Genomic DNA, 13,312 nt, shown 5'->3' on the forward strand with positions numbered 1-13,312 from the left:
CTACATTTTGTTCCTAGAGCCACAGTAACTTCAGGCTGATCGAGAAGATGAATGCTTAAATAATGCACGTAAAAGTTCAAATATATTCACTATAGACACAAGTACGGCTCCGAAGATTTAACATGACTTCAAGCTCGATATTAGCTGTTATTTGTAAGTTAAAAACAAACAGGATTAAAAAAGGACACCCTATATTTTTACATAGGCTACCTACTTAAACTAAAACACACAAGAATGCAACATACATATAGATACAGAAGGCATGTATAGTCTGTCTGTCTTCACCCAGAATGAAACAAAGCCAGAAAAAATAAATAAATACCAGAAACAAGCATCTACTTTTTCTTTACTGCCTATAAACTCCCTGAAAATGAGAACCAGTGACATGTTGTGGCCATTCCAGGAAAGGCAAAGAGAACAACTTGATGAGAAGTTTGGAAGAAAAACAAGAGTCAAACAGCTCTTTTTAAAAAGATTATATATTACAGAAACAAGATTTTCTTTAAAATTTACTTACACATATTATCAAATAATACTTTTTCTCTTTTTCAGCACCATAATTTTATGTTGAAACGTTTGTCACCAACACAATAAAACAATTATTGAGGTTATCTCCCCCCCAGAGCCATGCTACTTATTAATCTCATGGTGGCTGACAGAGGCGTCCCCTCCCTCTCCCAACCTTTCCCGTACCTGCTTTGGTCTCAGATGGAAATCTAAAATATCAGAGGACTCTGTGTCAACATTTTACCAAGTCACACAGTAGCAATGACAAGGACGTGACAGAACTTGAGAGTCACCATTTAATCATTACAGTGGAAGCAAAATTTAACAGCACAGTACAGTTGATGAAAACTCTAAAAAGGGATTTTACAATAAAAGATGGCCACAGAATCTTTGGTTGTACAAAAGGAGTTTGGACAGGGCGTGAACAGAAGAAGCACCAAAACTCAGGCTGGCAGTGAGCGGAACAGGTTAGTCACTCGCTTCAAGTGTCAGCTACAGGAAATAAATACAAGTGAAATATACCACATTTGACTGGAATATCTGGTGGTCTTTGTCTTTTAATCTTAAAGCACCCTGTTTGATTTAAATAAATACAATAGAATATCACTATTTCTATACAAATGGAAGGTAATGCACATTTTTCCCAGTCAGAAGCTTCATGAAATTGTAAAAGAGGCTGAAGAAAACAGAGTGAGCACTAAAACTGTTATGCTTTGGTAAAATTAGCACCTTGCCACACAGTTTCTTTCAGTAAAGCATGCAAAAAAAGGAGGAGGGAACTTTGGACTTCATATACACATTTAAATCCTGATGATGTTCTCAGGAAATGTGTTATTGTTTGGGAAACAATAATCAAAGTACCAAGGAAGTGACTCAGAAAATACTGCAGTGGTGTGTGGTAGTGACCCTGGTAGATCCACGGTTTAAGGAGGAGTCGGCCCTTTTTAAAAGGAACCAGTAACGTGGTGTTAAATTCACTGACCTAGGTGTCGACACATTGTCAGTCCTGCCTCCCTGTGTGCAGCAGGTTTGGTCCAATGATAAATTAACAACTCAGAGTTTCTGCTGCTCTCAGGGCCGAGATAGGAGCGTCCAGTTTAAACAGGAATAAATCCAGTATCACACTGGATTCCATTCATCTCACCAGAAAAAAAATCTGAATCACCCATTTGAGCTGTGAATCACATTTTAATAAAACTGCAAGGTAGTTCAGCAAAGAGAAGGAAATTCACTTGGTGGCAGCTTGAACAAAACAAAAACAAACCAGCTGGAATCATGTGGTCAGTTCCCTCTTTTTATTCTGGTGGCATTTATTCTTTGGTTCCTTTGGATGTAGTAAGATAAGAGCTGAGAGTCACTGTGTTTTCACTGTGAGCAACATGGCTGACGAGTCACCGGACTACATGATCCCCAGCAACTTTTATCTGAATGAGTAATAAACACAGGGATACAAAGGCTAAAGCTGTGAACCAGGAGAGACACAAACCTACTGTCGGAGCCTCTCGCACCTCGTCAGTCATATGAAAGTGATAGTTTAACAAGTTGCTCGCTGTGAATGAGATCAGACAAAGAAAGAATGTCCGAGTGTGACACTTCTTTGGGAGGAGGCGGGTGGGATGATGGAAAAGAGAGAGACAGCGGGAACGAGAGAAGAGTGAGAGGGGATCGGAGACGGGGGCTTCAGGACTTGAACTGCCGGCTCGCTCTCATTTCAGGCCGGCCTCTTTCGCCGCTGGTACAGAAAACAGTTTGATCCTGAACAACACTCTCCTGGTTTTTCCTTCCTTTCTCGTGGTCGTGCGCCCAAAGAATCGTCTCCTCTCTGTGAACTTTGTTTCTCTCCTCTTTACTTTTTTTGACATCCATTAATTGTTGGGAGGATGTTGCTATCCCCAGGCACGTACTTGAGTGTGAGTGCGTGTTTGTCTCACAACAGCATCTGCATGTGTGAGTGTGTGTCTGTGGGCTTGTGTGTGTGTTTCATTTCATTTACAAGTTAATTTACAAATTATTGAGCATGTATGTTTGTTACATATAAGTGTGTCTCTAAGTGCGTGTGTGTGTGTGTGTGTGAGTATTTGCCTGTGTTGCTCTCTGCATGACGTGTGTATGTATATGTGTGTGTTTAGCCCTGGAAACGTACAGGTCCCACTTCAAAGCCAAACTGCTGGTTGCTCTCCCCAAAGTCTGACACCTTGATATCCAGCAGAGGAAGGTGCTCCACCTGCGGTGTGTTGATCTCCAGCACTGTCCTGTCAAAGCCCTTACGGTACTGCAGAGAGAGAGAGAGAGAGAGAGAGAGAGAGAGAGAGAGACACGTGTCAAGATATGTCCATGTGGCATGACTGCAAAGTTTCTCTGTTTATGTGAAAATATTCACTATGATTTTCAGCCTCTGTCACAACTTGGTACCATCAGTAACACCCTGAAAAGAGAGTAACAGTTCACAACCTTGGATGTGCCACCTGGTGCTTGAAGATCAAAACAGATCATCATTGATCATTTCACATCATTATAAGCAAGTACACAATATCTTTCTGTGTGGCCCTTCTATTTCAAGACAGTAACCATTCATTAAAACAGACAATTCTCAAGTGTCCTAAGCTAAATGCTTTATTACTTCCTGTAAAAGTCAATAATAACAACGAGTAGCTTTGGAATCACACTGTGGACAAACGTCAGGAATACTATAAGATAAAATATAATCAGTGTATACAGAAAAAAGTTGCAAATGTGACTTGCACACAAGAGGAGACCGGTATTATGTTGTCTTATTTTTTGGTGGGAACCTTCAGAGGTTTATAACCTTGAGAGTCTGATTTAAAACATAAACCAGTGGGATGCCAGTTTGATTTAATAGTACACAGGTTGGATGGTGGATGAGCTCTGCCTACGAGTGCAGAATGAGGTCAATACTGAATACACAGTTTTCCAGAAAGGCTCACAGGGTGCTCATTAGGGTAGAACCAGTGTATGTGCGTGAACTCACAGAGCAGCCGTCGACCAAGGCTTTGATGTACGGGTTGGTCTCATAGCTCAGCTCTTCCTCGTTGGCAGCCTGGAGGTGCAGCGCCCTGCTGTAGCTGTTCTTGGCGCTTTGGTCGGCCCAGGCCACTGAGCGATGGCAGTGGTAGGTGAGGTTCTGCCGGGCCTGGACACTCAAGAGTCGCAGGAAGCCCAGCTGGACCACACCCACGGGCTCGCCATTAGAGTCCACGTAGGAGAACTGGGAGGAGGAAGTAAAATAGAATGAGGTTTGGAGGAAGGACAAAAAGATCATGTGTGTGAAAGGAGAATGAACAGAGGGAGGTAATGGACGACAGTGAAGGAGAAAGGAGATGAGGCAGTAAAATAAATGGTGACAAAAAACATTGTTGAGAACAATAAAGAAGATAATGAAGTCAAACATCTGACAGCCACAGTTACTAACCTTAGTGCCGGTGGTGAACTGACTGTACCAGGATCCTGGAGTCTCCTTGTCCCAGGAGCTCATCTTCACCTGCCACCACAGCCACATATTATGGTCAGATACATTTAGTGTGATGTGTTATTAATGCACAGATAAATGTAAGTAAATAAGGCCAATGTAAACCAACCTGTGCCACATTTTTCTGAAACATTAGCAGTGATAATCATCATTTATCATATCATGAATGTGAGAGAACAACTGTCTTAGTGTGCAGATGAAAATGGGAAATTTCTAGAAAGTGGGAAAACAGACTGTGAACCTCCCCCAGCGCTGATTAGCACTGCCACATGTTTTATACCTAAATGTTCCTATTACTTACGTGTCCAGTTTCACACAGACATGCAGTCAGACCCTTGGGAGTAAGTGTTTTTAAATGTCACAAGAGTTTAAGATTTTACAGTGCTGCTGATTCTGACCATGCTGACGCTCTTGCTGGGGAACAGACATGTCTCAGCTCCCTTAGTGAAATTACAGAAGACCTTGAAGGAGTCTCTGGAGCAGCCCTGGTTGGGGTCGATCCAGTACTCTCCTGCAGGGGTAACAGAGAGAAAAAGATGTAAACACTCCATTGTCACTTCAACAACAGGACCAAAACTGTACAGAGGGACCATTACTGTGAGCAGCTGAGCAGTAAACATCTGGCTCACCGTCTTTATAGTCTGGCTGGCTGAGGTGCAGGTCCTGGCAGGTGCGGGCGGGACTGTCCTGGGTTCCCATAGGGAAACGCATGGTCTCGATCTCCTGTCGAAGTGAGTTTAGAGAGCCGTAGATCTCCTCCATGCCCTCGCTGCCCATCAGGAACTCAGTGCCCGTGGCGTCAGACGCAGGCATGTCGGGGTCGAGCTCAGAGAACAGCTGGCTGGCGTCGATAGAGCGTTTGGACTTGGGACTCCTCTGGATGGGCAGGGGCTGAATGACCTCTCCTGGTGGGCCCTGGGAAGCAAGAATCAATTAACTGGTGATCACCACTGAGGTGCAATGACTGAGCACAAACATTTAAATGATAAATCCTTGTGCTCCCCTGAAGTCTTCAGAAAGAAGATGAAGTACTTACAGGAAGTCCTGGAGGTCCTTGTACACCCTTTTCTCCCTTTGGACCGGCCCCTCCCTAAACACAGCATTACATCAGAGTCAGTACATCTTCTGTGGACAATTTCAATCACACTGTGCTAAAAACACTTAAAAATACTCACAGTTGCACCCTTAGCTCCTTTGATACCTTGAGGACCCTGGAAAAGAGACGAGGCTTTAGGTTTATGATGCTGATTTTCCTGCTGTCATTATTTACAACAAAATCACTAACATTAAGGGAACAGAGCCAAGAGCAACAGTAAAGGCACTCACAGGGAGACCAGGAGGACCAGCAGGGCCGATGGGTCCCGTGCCTCCAGGCATTCCCTGCAATAAAACACATCATTGTCAAAGTGAATGTGATTAATGGTGGCTGAGCTGAACTCTCAAACACCTGAGAGAGGTCGGGCTTACAGTCTCTCCTTTGGGTCCATAGGATCCCTGAGGCCCAGGCAGACCTCGGTCTCCCTTCTCTCCCTGCTCTCCTGGGGGTCCAATGAGACCAAGAAGACCTGGGTGTCCCTTCTCTCCTTTGGCACCAGGGTCTCCACGCAGACCAAGCAAACCAGGAGGTCCCTGCATAAGAAGAAGAAGAGGAGGAGGAAGACAGTGAGGTGGTGGTGGAGCAGACTGCAGACTAGATGTATAAATGAGAACATAAAGGCAGCATTGTCGTACAATAGGTCCAGGTGGTCCTTTCTGCCCAGCAGGTCCTGGAGATCCTTGCTCACCCTGAAACACAGAAACAAATGTAGGAGGTGGAGATCCAACACATCATGTGTTTTGTTGTTACATTACAAATATGAAAATAACTGAAGGGCCTCACTGACCACTGGTCCTGGGAGTCCTCTGAGACCTTCTGTCCCTGGTTTTCCTGGTGAACCCTGGGGGCCAACGGGGCCAGTCTTTCCTGGGGGCCCAACAGCACCTGGGTCTCCCTGTAAATAACAACGATAATAAACATGATTCAAAATGTTTTAATGTATCATATAACGTTACATACCAACCAAAAGAAAGTGGGAAGTAAAAAGTTCCCTGATATACACGGAGAAGATCGTGACCAGAAAGAGAGCCAGTGACCTGATATTAACCACAACATCATCACAGCTTTTCTGTATTGTCTGCCACATGTTCAGACTTAAACAATCTGTCGACTCACAGGGAGCTGGACAACGTACTAAAAAGCTCTGAACTCACCTTGGTTCCCTTTTCTCCCTCCCGTCCCTCTGGGCCTCTTGTTCCAGGAGGACCCTGGCAAATCAAACAAATATCATGTGCATTTACAAACACAAATTTTCATCACAGGAATGGATTCATCACTGCCACTGTGCTTTTCTCATGGTGCTGCTCCTTGGCGGCACCAGATGCCTGTCATAGAAGGAGGAGGGCCTTACCCTCTTCCCTGGGGGGCCGGGAGGTCCGTTCTCACCAGGAGATCCAGGTGAGCCCTGCAGCAGGAGGCGCAGAGAGAAGACTGAGGAGGCTGGGACAGTTTTATACCACTTCATTCACACAACTGCATTGTTGCAAGTTTGGACTTACAGATTCTCCTTGTTCGCCGTCCTCTCCTCTCTCGCCCTTGGCGCCATCTTGACCCTGAAGATGAAGCAGAATGAGGTTAGTGGTTTTTCTTCTTTGGCAAAAAGCTTGAGACAATCTATGAACTAACACTATGATTTTAACTTTTAACAGAATGCATTGTTTATGTGATGTTTAAATAGGATGCTGATAAGTGTTCCTCAAAACAGGATACTCACTCTGGGTCCAACCTCACCAGGGGGACCAGGATCACCAGGGAAACCAACAGGGCCCTGACGTTAGAGACAACAACAAAACTCAGAGATCAACTGGCAGAAATCAAAATGTCAGTGGCAAAAAAAAGGAAGATTTATAGCAAAAAGTCACTGATCTGTGTGGCAGTGACACTGTGTGTGTTTGTTTTTGTGTGTTTGACTGTGGGTGTCATACTGGGTTTCCTTTGGGTCCATCATCTCCAGGTGGTCCTCGTCCTCCAGCAGACCCAGAAGTTCCAGGTTGTCCAGCCTCTCCCTTCTCTCCACGCTCTCCACGGGGTCCCTGCCAACACACGCGCAGAACTCTTTGGTCAGTGAAGGCACCATCTCCTGCCTCTCAACCCACATGGTGTCAGGCTCACACACTCGGCCACTCACCTTCTTTCCAGGCTCTCCTGCTATTCCAGGCAGTCCGGCCTCACCGGGCTCTCCCTGAGCAGCAAACAGGGACAAGTCAATTTGGGTTCTGTTTTTATTTCTTTGGACACCATCAAACTCATGCAGAAATACACTTTTAGTGTTAGCAAAAAGCATCATCTGTGCACCTTCTCTCCAACAGATCCAGGATTACCCAGACCTCCAGGAGGACCTTGAGGACCCTAGGAGCACACACAAAAACAGTTCACACAAAAATATCAATTAATTTACATCAAAAAATTATTAGCAGAAAAGAATAAGATTGAGTTTACTTTTTTATTTACCTCCTGTTTTTGTAACAGTCTCATAAACAACAACAGTTTTTTTTAGACTGAAATATTAAAAATAGGATTTGTAAACACTCACATCAGCACCGCTAGGTCCAGCTGGGCCACGGGGTCCTGGAGGGCCCGGTGGACCCTGGAAACATAAAGAGGCTCATGCTTTTATCACCACATATGATTTTATTGTGATTAAAAAGTCATGTAATCAGTTATTATGGTAATCATGTATTTCTGAAACTTACCAGAGGCCCAACATCTCCCATCTCTCCCTTCTCACCTGGTGGTCCTGGTAATCCCTGATGGCAAAATTCAGATTAGCACAGAAATATAGCTTTAAACTTTGGCTGTTAAAGTCTAACATAAAGACCCAATAAAGATTTGAGAGAGTATTATAGCTTCTTGGTGTTTTTACCTGCAGTCCGATGGGTCCTGGGGCTCCTGGGAATCCTCTGGTTCCTTCATCACCTTTAGCTCCAAAAGGTCCCTGCTGGCCCCTCGGTCCAAGTTCTCCATCAGCACCCTGAAGCACAGAAGAAGAACGACAGCAACAAAGAACTGGAGATAAGAATAAACCAGCTGAAAACATCATCTTCATCCAGTCACTATGTCACTGGATGTCTTAACTTATCATTACAGGAAGGATCGTATGTATATAACTCAGTATCTGTTTTGCTAAACCCTTTATCATGGTAGCTCCTGTATAATATGAAACAACAGTGGCTTTATCCACTCAGGAGTAACTGGCACTGTACACTGTTTGGTTTTGTCTGTACTCACAGCAGGCCCAGGCTGACCGACAGGACCCATCGGCCCAGGTGGACCAGGAGGACCCTACCAACAAACAAGCAAACAATGAAAAAACAACAAAACAGCTGTGATACAATAGACAAAAAACAGCATCATCACACACATTTTTCATTTACAGTCAGGAATAAATCTCAGGGCTTGATCCAAAGTCTGGTCAACTCACATGTTCTCCTTTTGTTCCCTTGGCGCCCTTCTGTCCTGGCTCTCCAACCTCCCCCTGCAGTGACAAAGAAACATCGTGTTACGGCAAAGATGAGTTTGCAACAAAGCTCTGAAATGAATGATCACCACCTCTGAGAGGGTGACTGCACAAGTTGTAGTCTCAGTGACACTGTGGATGATTAAAGGAAACTAAGGTGGTTTTTAAAAGGACGTGTTGGTATGAAGATTTACTGGCCTTGTCCCCGTCCTCTCCAGCTACTCCAGGGGGTCCGGCAGGGCCAGGCAGACCCACGGGGCCCTGCACTCCATCACGACCTGCCGGGCCAACAGGGCCTTTCTCACCCTTAACAGGACAACGGGAGCAAAGAGGTGAATCAATACGTGTTTCGACCTCAATCCAAATGTCAAGTTATATCTACGACCACACATAGGACTACATTTTCCAGAATACTCACAGGAACTCCTTTCTCTCCTGCAGGTCCAGAAGGCCCCTGTGGTCCTGGTCTGCCAGGAGGCCCAACAGGTCCACCAGTACCAGCTGGTCCCCTCTCACCAGGAGACCCCTAGAAAGGTACAGCATCATAAATACAGCACCAATAACAGCAAGTATTCATTAAATGAGTACTCAAGTCTTAGGATATATGGGCTGAGAAATATTATTACCAGCTGAAATGGTTTAATTATCTCATCACATAATAAAACACTGGATTGTTAAAAAAAATGATAAACCACAAAATCATTTACAACCAGAAATGAATGTAATTATTGTTATTCCAGTTGGAGGTAACGTGTTATTGAAAATGAACTTTTCATAAGGTTTGAAACGTACAGCAGGTCCAGGAGGTCCGGCAGGTCCCTCACTTCCCTTCAGTCCTCCACTTCCCTGGAAGAAAATTTATTCCTGTTAAAGTGATCAATATGTAACGGCCTGGCTAAAAGTATCAGTCTGATGATCGACAGATTTCTTTAGTGTTTTTCCTGGTCACACTCACAGGGGTTCCAGGCAGCCCTCTCTCTCCAGGGAAGCCTCTCAGTCCTGGAGGTCCGTCTTTACCGGGACCTCCTGGGGGTCCGGGGTCTCCCTTGGCACCCTCCTTCCCTGAGGGACCAGGAAGTCCTTGCTCTCCAGGTGGACCAGGGGGTCCAGGGTGTCCACGCTCACCCATGGGGCCAGTCTCTCCTGATGGACCCTGGGAGGATGGAGATGGCAGAGAGAGGAAGAAATAAAGTGCAAAGAAGGTGAGAATGAACAGAAAGTGTTGTTATGAAAACTGATTTACTTTATTGATAATGAGAAAATTCTACAACATGAAACTCACCTGAGGTCCAACAACTCCAGGAGGCCCAGGTGGACCCATTTTACCTTGGAAACCCTGGAGGAGAGAGACTCACTTAATAGACCACCTACAAAACATTGGACCTCCTTCTCATTGTTGAGGTGCATCGTAATGCCTGTAATCCATGACTTAATCATCAGAACAGCTCAGCTCTGTGCATATTAGTTGAGAACATAATTAGCAACAGTTGACAACTAAAAGCTTACTGGGACTGTGTAGTTATGTCGGTGCTTGGATTAGAAATTTAAAGAAGCTTGTTAGTCACATAATGAACTACAGCTGATGTCTCCTTCAATCCAACTCATCTGTGAGGGGAATCACCAAATAATTTACAGATTCAGAATCAACAGAAAGTGATGGAAAACACAGAAATCAGATATTCTTTTCCACTGAATAAAAAACATCTGTAGCAAACTAATCAGTGGCAGAATTTCTAAATGACTGCATTTAAAAAAAGAGGAAACTTCCGCACACTGTAGTGCAGGTATGTTTATTACATTACAACGTTTTATCTGTTCAACCTCCATTACATATTTTTGGAGTGACTGGTCTTAAAATTCATGACTTGCATCAGGAAAGATGTCTTTAAATCATCAGTTTACACAAATGGAACAGTGAAACCACTTTAAGAGTCAAAGTCAAACTTACAACTTCTCCTCTCTGCCCAGGGTGTCCAGGCAGCCCGTCCTTTCCTGGTGGTCCCTGTAAGGAGACATCAGTATCAAATATGGACTAAATCCCCACTTTAAAGAGGGAACATCAAGCCTGAACCCAAGACCATGTAGGAACAATGTACTACAACAGCCAAGTGATGCCACCTTGAATATACATAGTACAATCAGTCTATAAGAAACTTTTTCTTACAGGAGGTCCCTTGGGTCCGGGGAAACCGCTGGCTCCCTGAGGCCCAGGCAATCCCTGAGGGGACAGCAACAGAGGCAATAAGAACATATATGAAAACCAAGCAGAGCCATTCAGCCTTAAAAGATATGGCTCAGATTAAGTCAGCAGGACAGACTTTCCTGTAGTGTGGTGCTTACCCTCTCTCCAGGAGGACCGTGAGGACCGTCACTCCCTGAAGTTCCCTAACAGGCAACAATAACAAACCACAACAGTAAATAAATTAACTATTGTTCTTTAATATCTTTAAGTCCAATTTTGAGCCAGGTTATTTTGAGGCAAAGATCTAAAGAAATGTCTCCTGGTGTTTCAGGTGAGATGGCAAAGAAAAATATTAAAATCCTGAGCCCTAGCACACGGCAAAACATGATCATCAACAGCAGTACCCATCAAGTTTCTCAGTACAATCTGAATAAACTTAGACAAACCTTAGGTCCTGGTTTCCCAGTTGAGCCCCTCGGTCCCCTCTGCCCTCGGGGGCCCTGGATTAGTGACAATTAAAAGTGATGCTATCTGTGATGATACTGATGCTTTAAATGAGTAACTTGAAAGAGTAACTTAACACCCCCACTGAAAATCTCATCTTTGCTGCCCTCTGGTGTTCACCTTGTCACCTTGCTGCAGTGATGTACAGGTGTACTCCAGGAGCCTGTGACGTCACTGGTGGGTGTGTTTACAAGTGCACAACACAGCAGTGATGCTGAGTGTTACCAGTGGTGAAACTTTTCAGCCTGGTGTGAAGTTACTCTTTAACACCAAATGCAAATATAAAGGAACAGTCTGACTGTATTCAACAGCTTGAGTAAAAGAAAGCCCATCATCCTCTAAGCAGCAAAGTCTTTACGAACTGACAGAGAATAAATGAGTGTGGAACGGTACCGTTGGTCCTCTCTGTCCTCTGGGCCCTGATTTTCCAGTAACACCCTGAAAAAAGAGCCACAACAATTACAGACTCGATCAGAAAGAGTACCTCTACATTAGAATCGACTATCACTAATCTGTAGATGATCTGTGTGGAGATAATCAGTCAGTCTCACTGCGATCACTGCTTCAATCTCTTATCATTCACAGCCTTAGAGAGCTAGAAAACAAAATCTTCCACAGAACCATAGACTCACCTTTGTTCCCTTCTCACCGTTTGAACCAGGGAATCCTGGGAATCCAAGAGATCCCTAAAATACAAATCAGTGTCTGAACATCAGCGCAGTTTCTCACCACACCAGCAGGAAACAGAAGTCATCCTGGTTGAATAAATGAGTCAGTGTGGATGACAGCCACTGTGTGTTGCTCTTACCTTGGGTCCTTGTCTTCCAGGATATCCAGGAAGTCCAGGAACACCAAGTTTACCCTGGAGTCACATTATTACATTGTTAATCCTTAACTTGAATGGGACGCAACAGCTGTAATCATCCTTAAAAATTACCTTACCTTCTCTCCAACGAGTCCAAGTGGTCCGATCTCACCGGGGGCTCCGACGCGACCCTTTGGACCCTCAGGTCCATCCTCTCCTCTGGGCCCTGGTACTCCAACCTCTCCCTGTCAGAGGGAGACCAAGCAAAACCATCACAACAAACCAACACAATATCTACAGAGTAATAACTCTGAAAATGCAACAAAGGTATACAGTTCTGATGATGAATAAGTTAACCAATTCATCATTACATTACTGAACCAACTAGCTGCTCTATCAGTCCGTCTTACCCTGTCTCCCTTGACACCAAAATCTCCTTTAATTCCAGGGAAACCATCTTCTCCCTAGAAGCACAAACAAACAAAAAAAGTTGCATATGCAGCAAAACAATATATCAGACCTGTTTCAGACAAAATGCCTTTTAGACAAGGACTCAAACATTTTGTTTTTGATCCAACATCTTGCTGTTGTGCATCGGCTAAAAATGTAAGCAGCATAGTTTACCTGGACAGATGTCACAGAATTTCTTATAATAAGTGAATGATGAGTATTTTGAAGTATTATTTTGTAATCAGTCACTTGCCTTCTCGCCCTTGTGGCCCTTCAGTCCACGGATTCCTTGGGCTCCCTGCAATCAATACATTATATAATCAATACACTCATATGATAAAGAATAAGTCTTACGTTGTTCAGTGTATTTATACATGAAACACAAACACTCCCCCATAAGTAATTCAAACTGTGCAAAAAGGATCGTACTGACCTTGATGCCACGAGGGCCGGGATAGCCGATAGATCCCTGTGGACCGCTGGGCCCCTGGAGGAGGTCAGAAAACGAAGTTACAACACAATAAATATCTTCAAGCACAAACATATTCCTAAAGTAATACACCAATAAATTTAATATGTATTTTAATCAAACTCAGATGTGATAGGTGTCTCCTGTTATGACCCATACTGGTGAAGTGTGTTGGGATGTGGTGTGATGGGTTATGACACCCACCTGGTTTCCTTTGGTGCCAGTAGGCCCCTCTTTGCCTGGGTGGCCCTGACAACAGAACACAGAGAGCTCAAGCCGCAGAAAGGACATCAGGTGTAGATGGATTCATTCAGTGTAACAATATATAAGCAAAGAAGAGTGAGAGCCAAACGTA

The 13,312-nt window shown here is 44.2% G+C and overlaps 1 protein-coding gene across 1 annotated transcript in view; it reads right to left on the bottom strand.

Annotated features, from left to right (window-relative positions):
* Positions 1-570: 570 nt before the first annotated feature.
* Positions 571-13,312, bottom strand: part of col11a2 (collagen, type XI, alpha 2) — a 41,559-nt gene continuing 28,817 nt past the window's right edge. Inside the window, exons 26-65 of the mRNA XM_020587610.1 lie at positions 13,162-13,211; positions 12,922-12,975; positions 12,742-12,786; positions 12,449-12,502; positions 12,176-12,283; positions 12,042-12,095; positions 11,866-11,919; positions 11,627-11,671; positions 11,176-11,229; positions 10,888-10,932; positions 10,712-10,765; positions 10,496-10,549; positions 9,830-9,883; positions 9,503-9,700; positions 9,340-9,393; positions 8,966-9,073; positions 8,746-8,853; positions 8,512-8,565; positions 8,319-8,372; positions 7,954-8,061; positions 7,784-7,837; positions 7,624-7,677; positions 7,386-7,439; positions 7,219-7,272; positions 7,016-7,123; positions 6,805-6,858; positions 6,590-6,643; positions 6,442-6,495; positions 6,245-6,298; positions 5,878-5,985; positions 5,726-5,779; positions 5,462-5,623; positions 5,321-5,374; positions 5,170-5,205; positions 5,031-5,084; positions 4,624-4,909; positions 4,393-4,505; positions 3,938-4,006; positions 3,497-3,733; positions 571-2,779 (exon numbers count right to left, since the gene is read on the bottom strand). Coding sequence (XP_020443266.1) covers positions 2,633-2,779; positions 3,497-3,733; positions 3,938-4,006; positions 4,393-4,505; positions 4,624-4,909; positions 5,031-5,084; positions 5,170-5,205; positions 5,321-5,374; positions 5,462-5,623; positions 5,726-5,779; positions 5,878-5,985; positions 6,245-6,298; positions 6,442-6,495; positions 6,590-6,643; positions 6,805-6,858; positions 7,016-7,123; positions 7,219-7,272; positions 7,386-7,439; positions 7,624-7,677; positions 7,784-7,837; positions 7,954-8,061; positions 8,319-8,372; positions 8,512-8,565; positions 8,746-8,853; positions 8,966-9,073; positions 9,340-9,393; positions 9,503-9,700; positions 9,830-9,883; positions 10,496-10,549; positions 10,712-10,765; positions 10,888-10,932; positions 11,176-11,229; positions 11,627-11,671; positions 11,866-11,919; positions 12,042-12,095; positions 12,176-12,283; positions 12,449-12,502; positions 12,742-12,786; positions 12,922-12,975; positions 13,162-13,211 — 3,269 coding nt within the window. The 3' untranslated portion in view covers positions 571-2,632. The remainder of the gene's footprint in view (positions 2,780-3,496; positions 3,734-3,937; positions 4,007-4,392; positions 4,506-4,623; positions 4,910-5,030; positions 5,085-5,169; positions 5,206-5,320; positions 5,375-5,461; positions 5,624-5,725; positions 5,780-5,877; positions 5,986-6,244; positions 6,299-6,441; positions 6,496-6,589; positions 6,644-6,804; positions 6,859-7,015; positions 7,124-7,218; positions 7,273-7,385; positions 7,440-7,623; positions 7,678-7,783; positions 7,838-7,953; positions 8,062-8,318; positions 8,373-8,511; positions 8,566-8,745; positions 8,854-8,965; positions 9,074-9,339; positions 9,394-9,502; positions 9,701-9,829; positions 9,884-10,495; positions 10,550-10,711; positions 10,766-10,887; positions 10,933-11,175; positions 11,230-11,626; positions 11,672-11,865; positions 11,920-12,041; positions 12,096-12,175; positions 12,284-12,448; positions 12,503-12,741; positions 12,787-12,921; positions 12,976-13,161; positions 13,212-13,312) is intronic.

The sequence above is a fragment of the Monopterus albus genome, unplaced genomic scaffold (assembly GCF_001952655.1).
Source record: "Monopterus albus unplaced genomic scaffold, M_albus_1.0 scaffold466.1, whole genome shotgun sequence".
Lineage (NCBI taxonomy): Eukaryota > Metazoa > Chordata > Actinopteri > Synbranchiformes > Synbranchidae > Monopterus > Monopterus albus.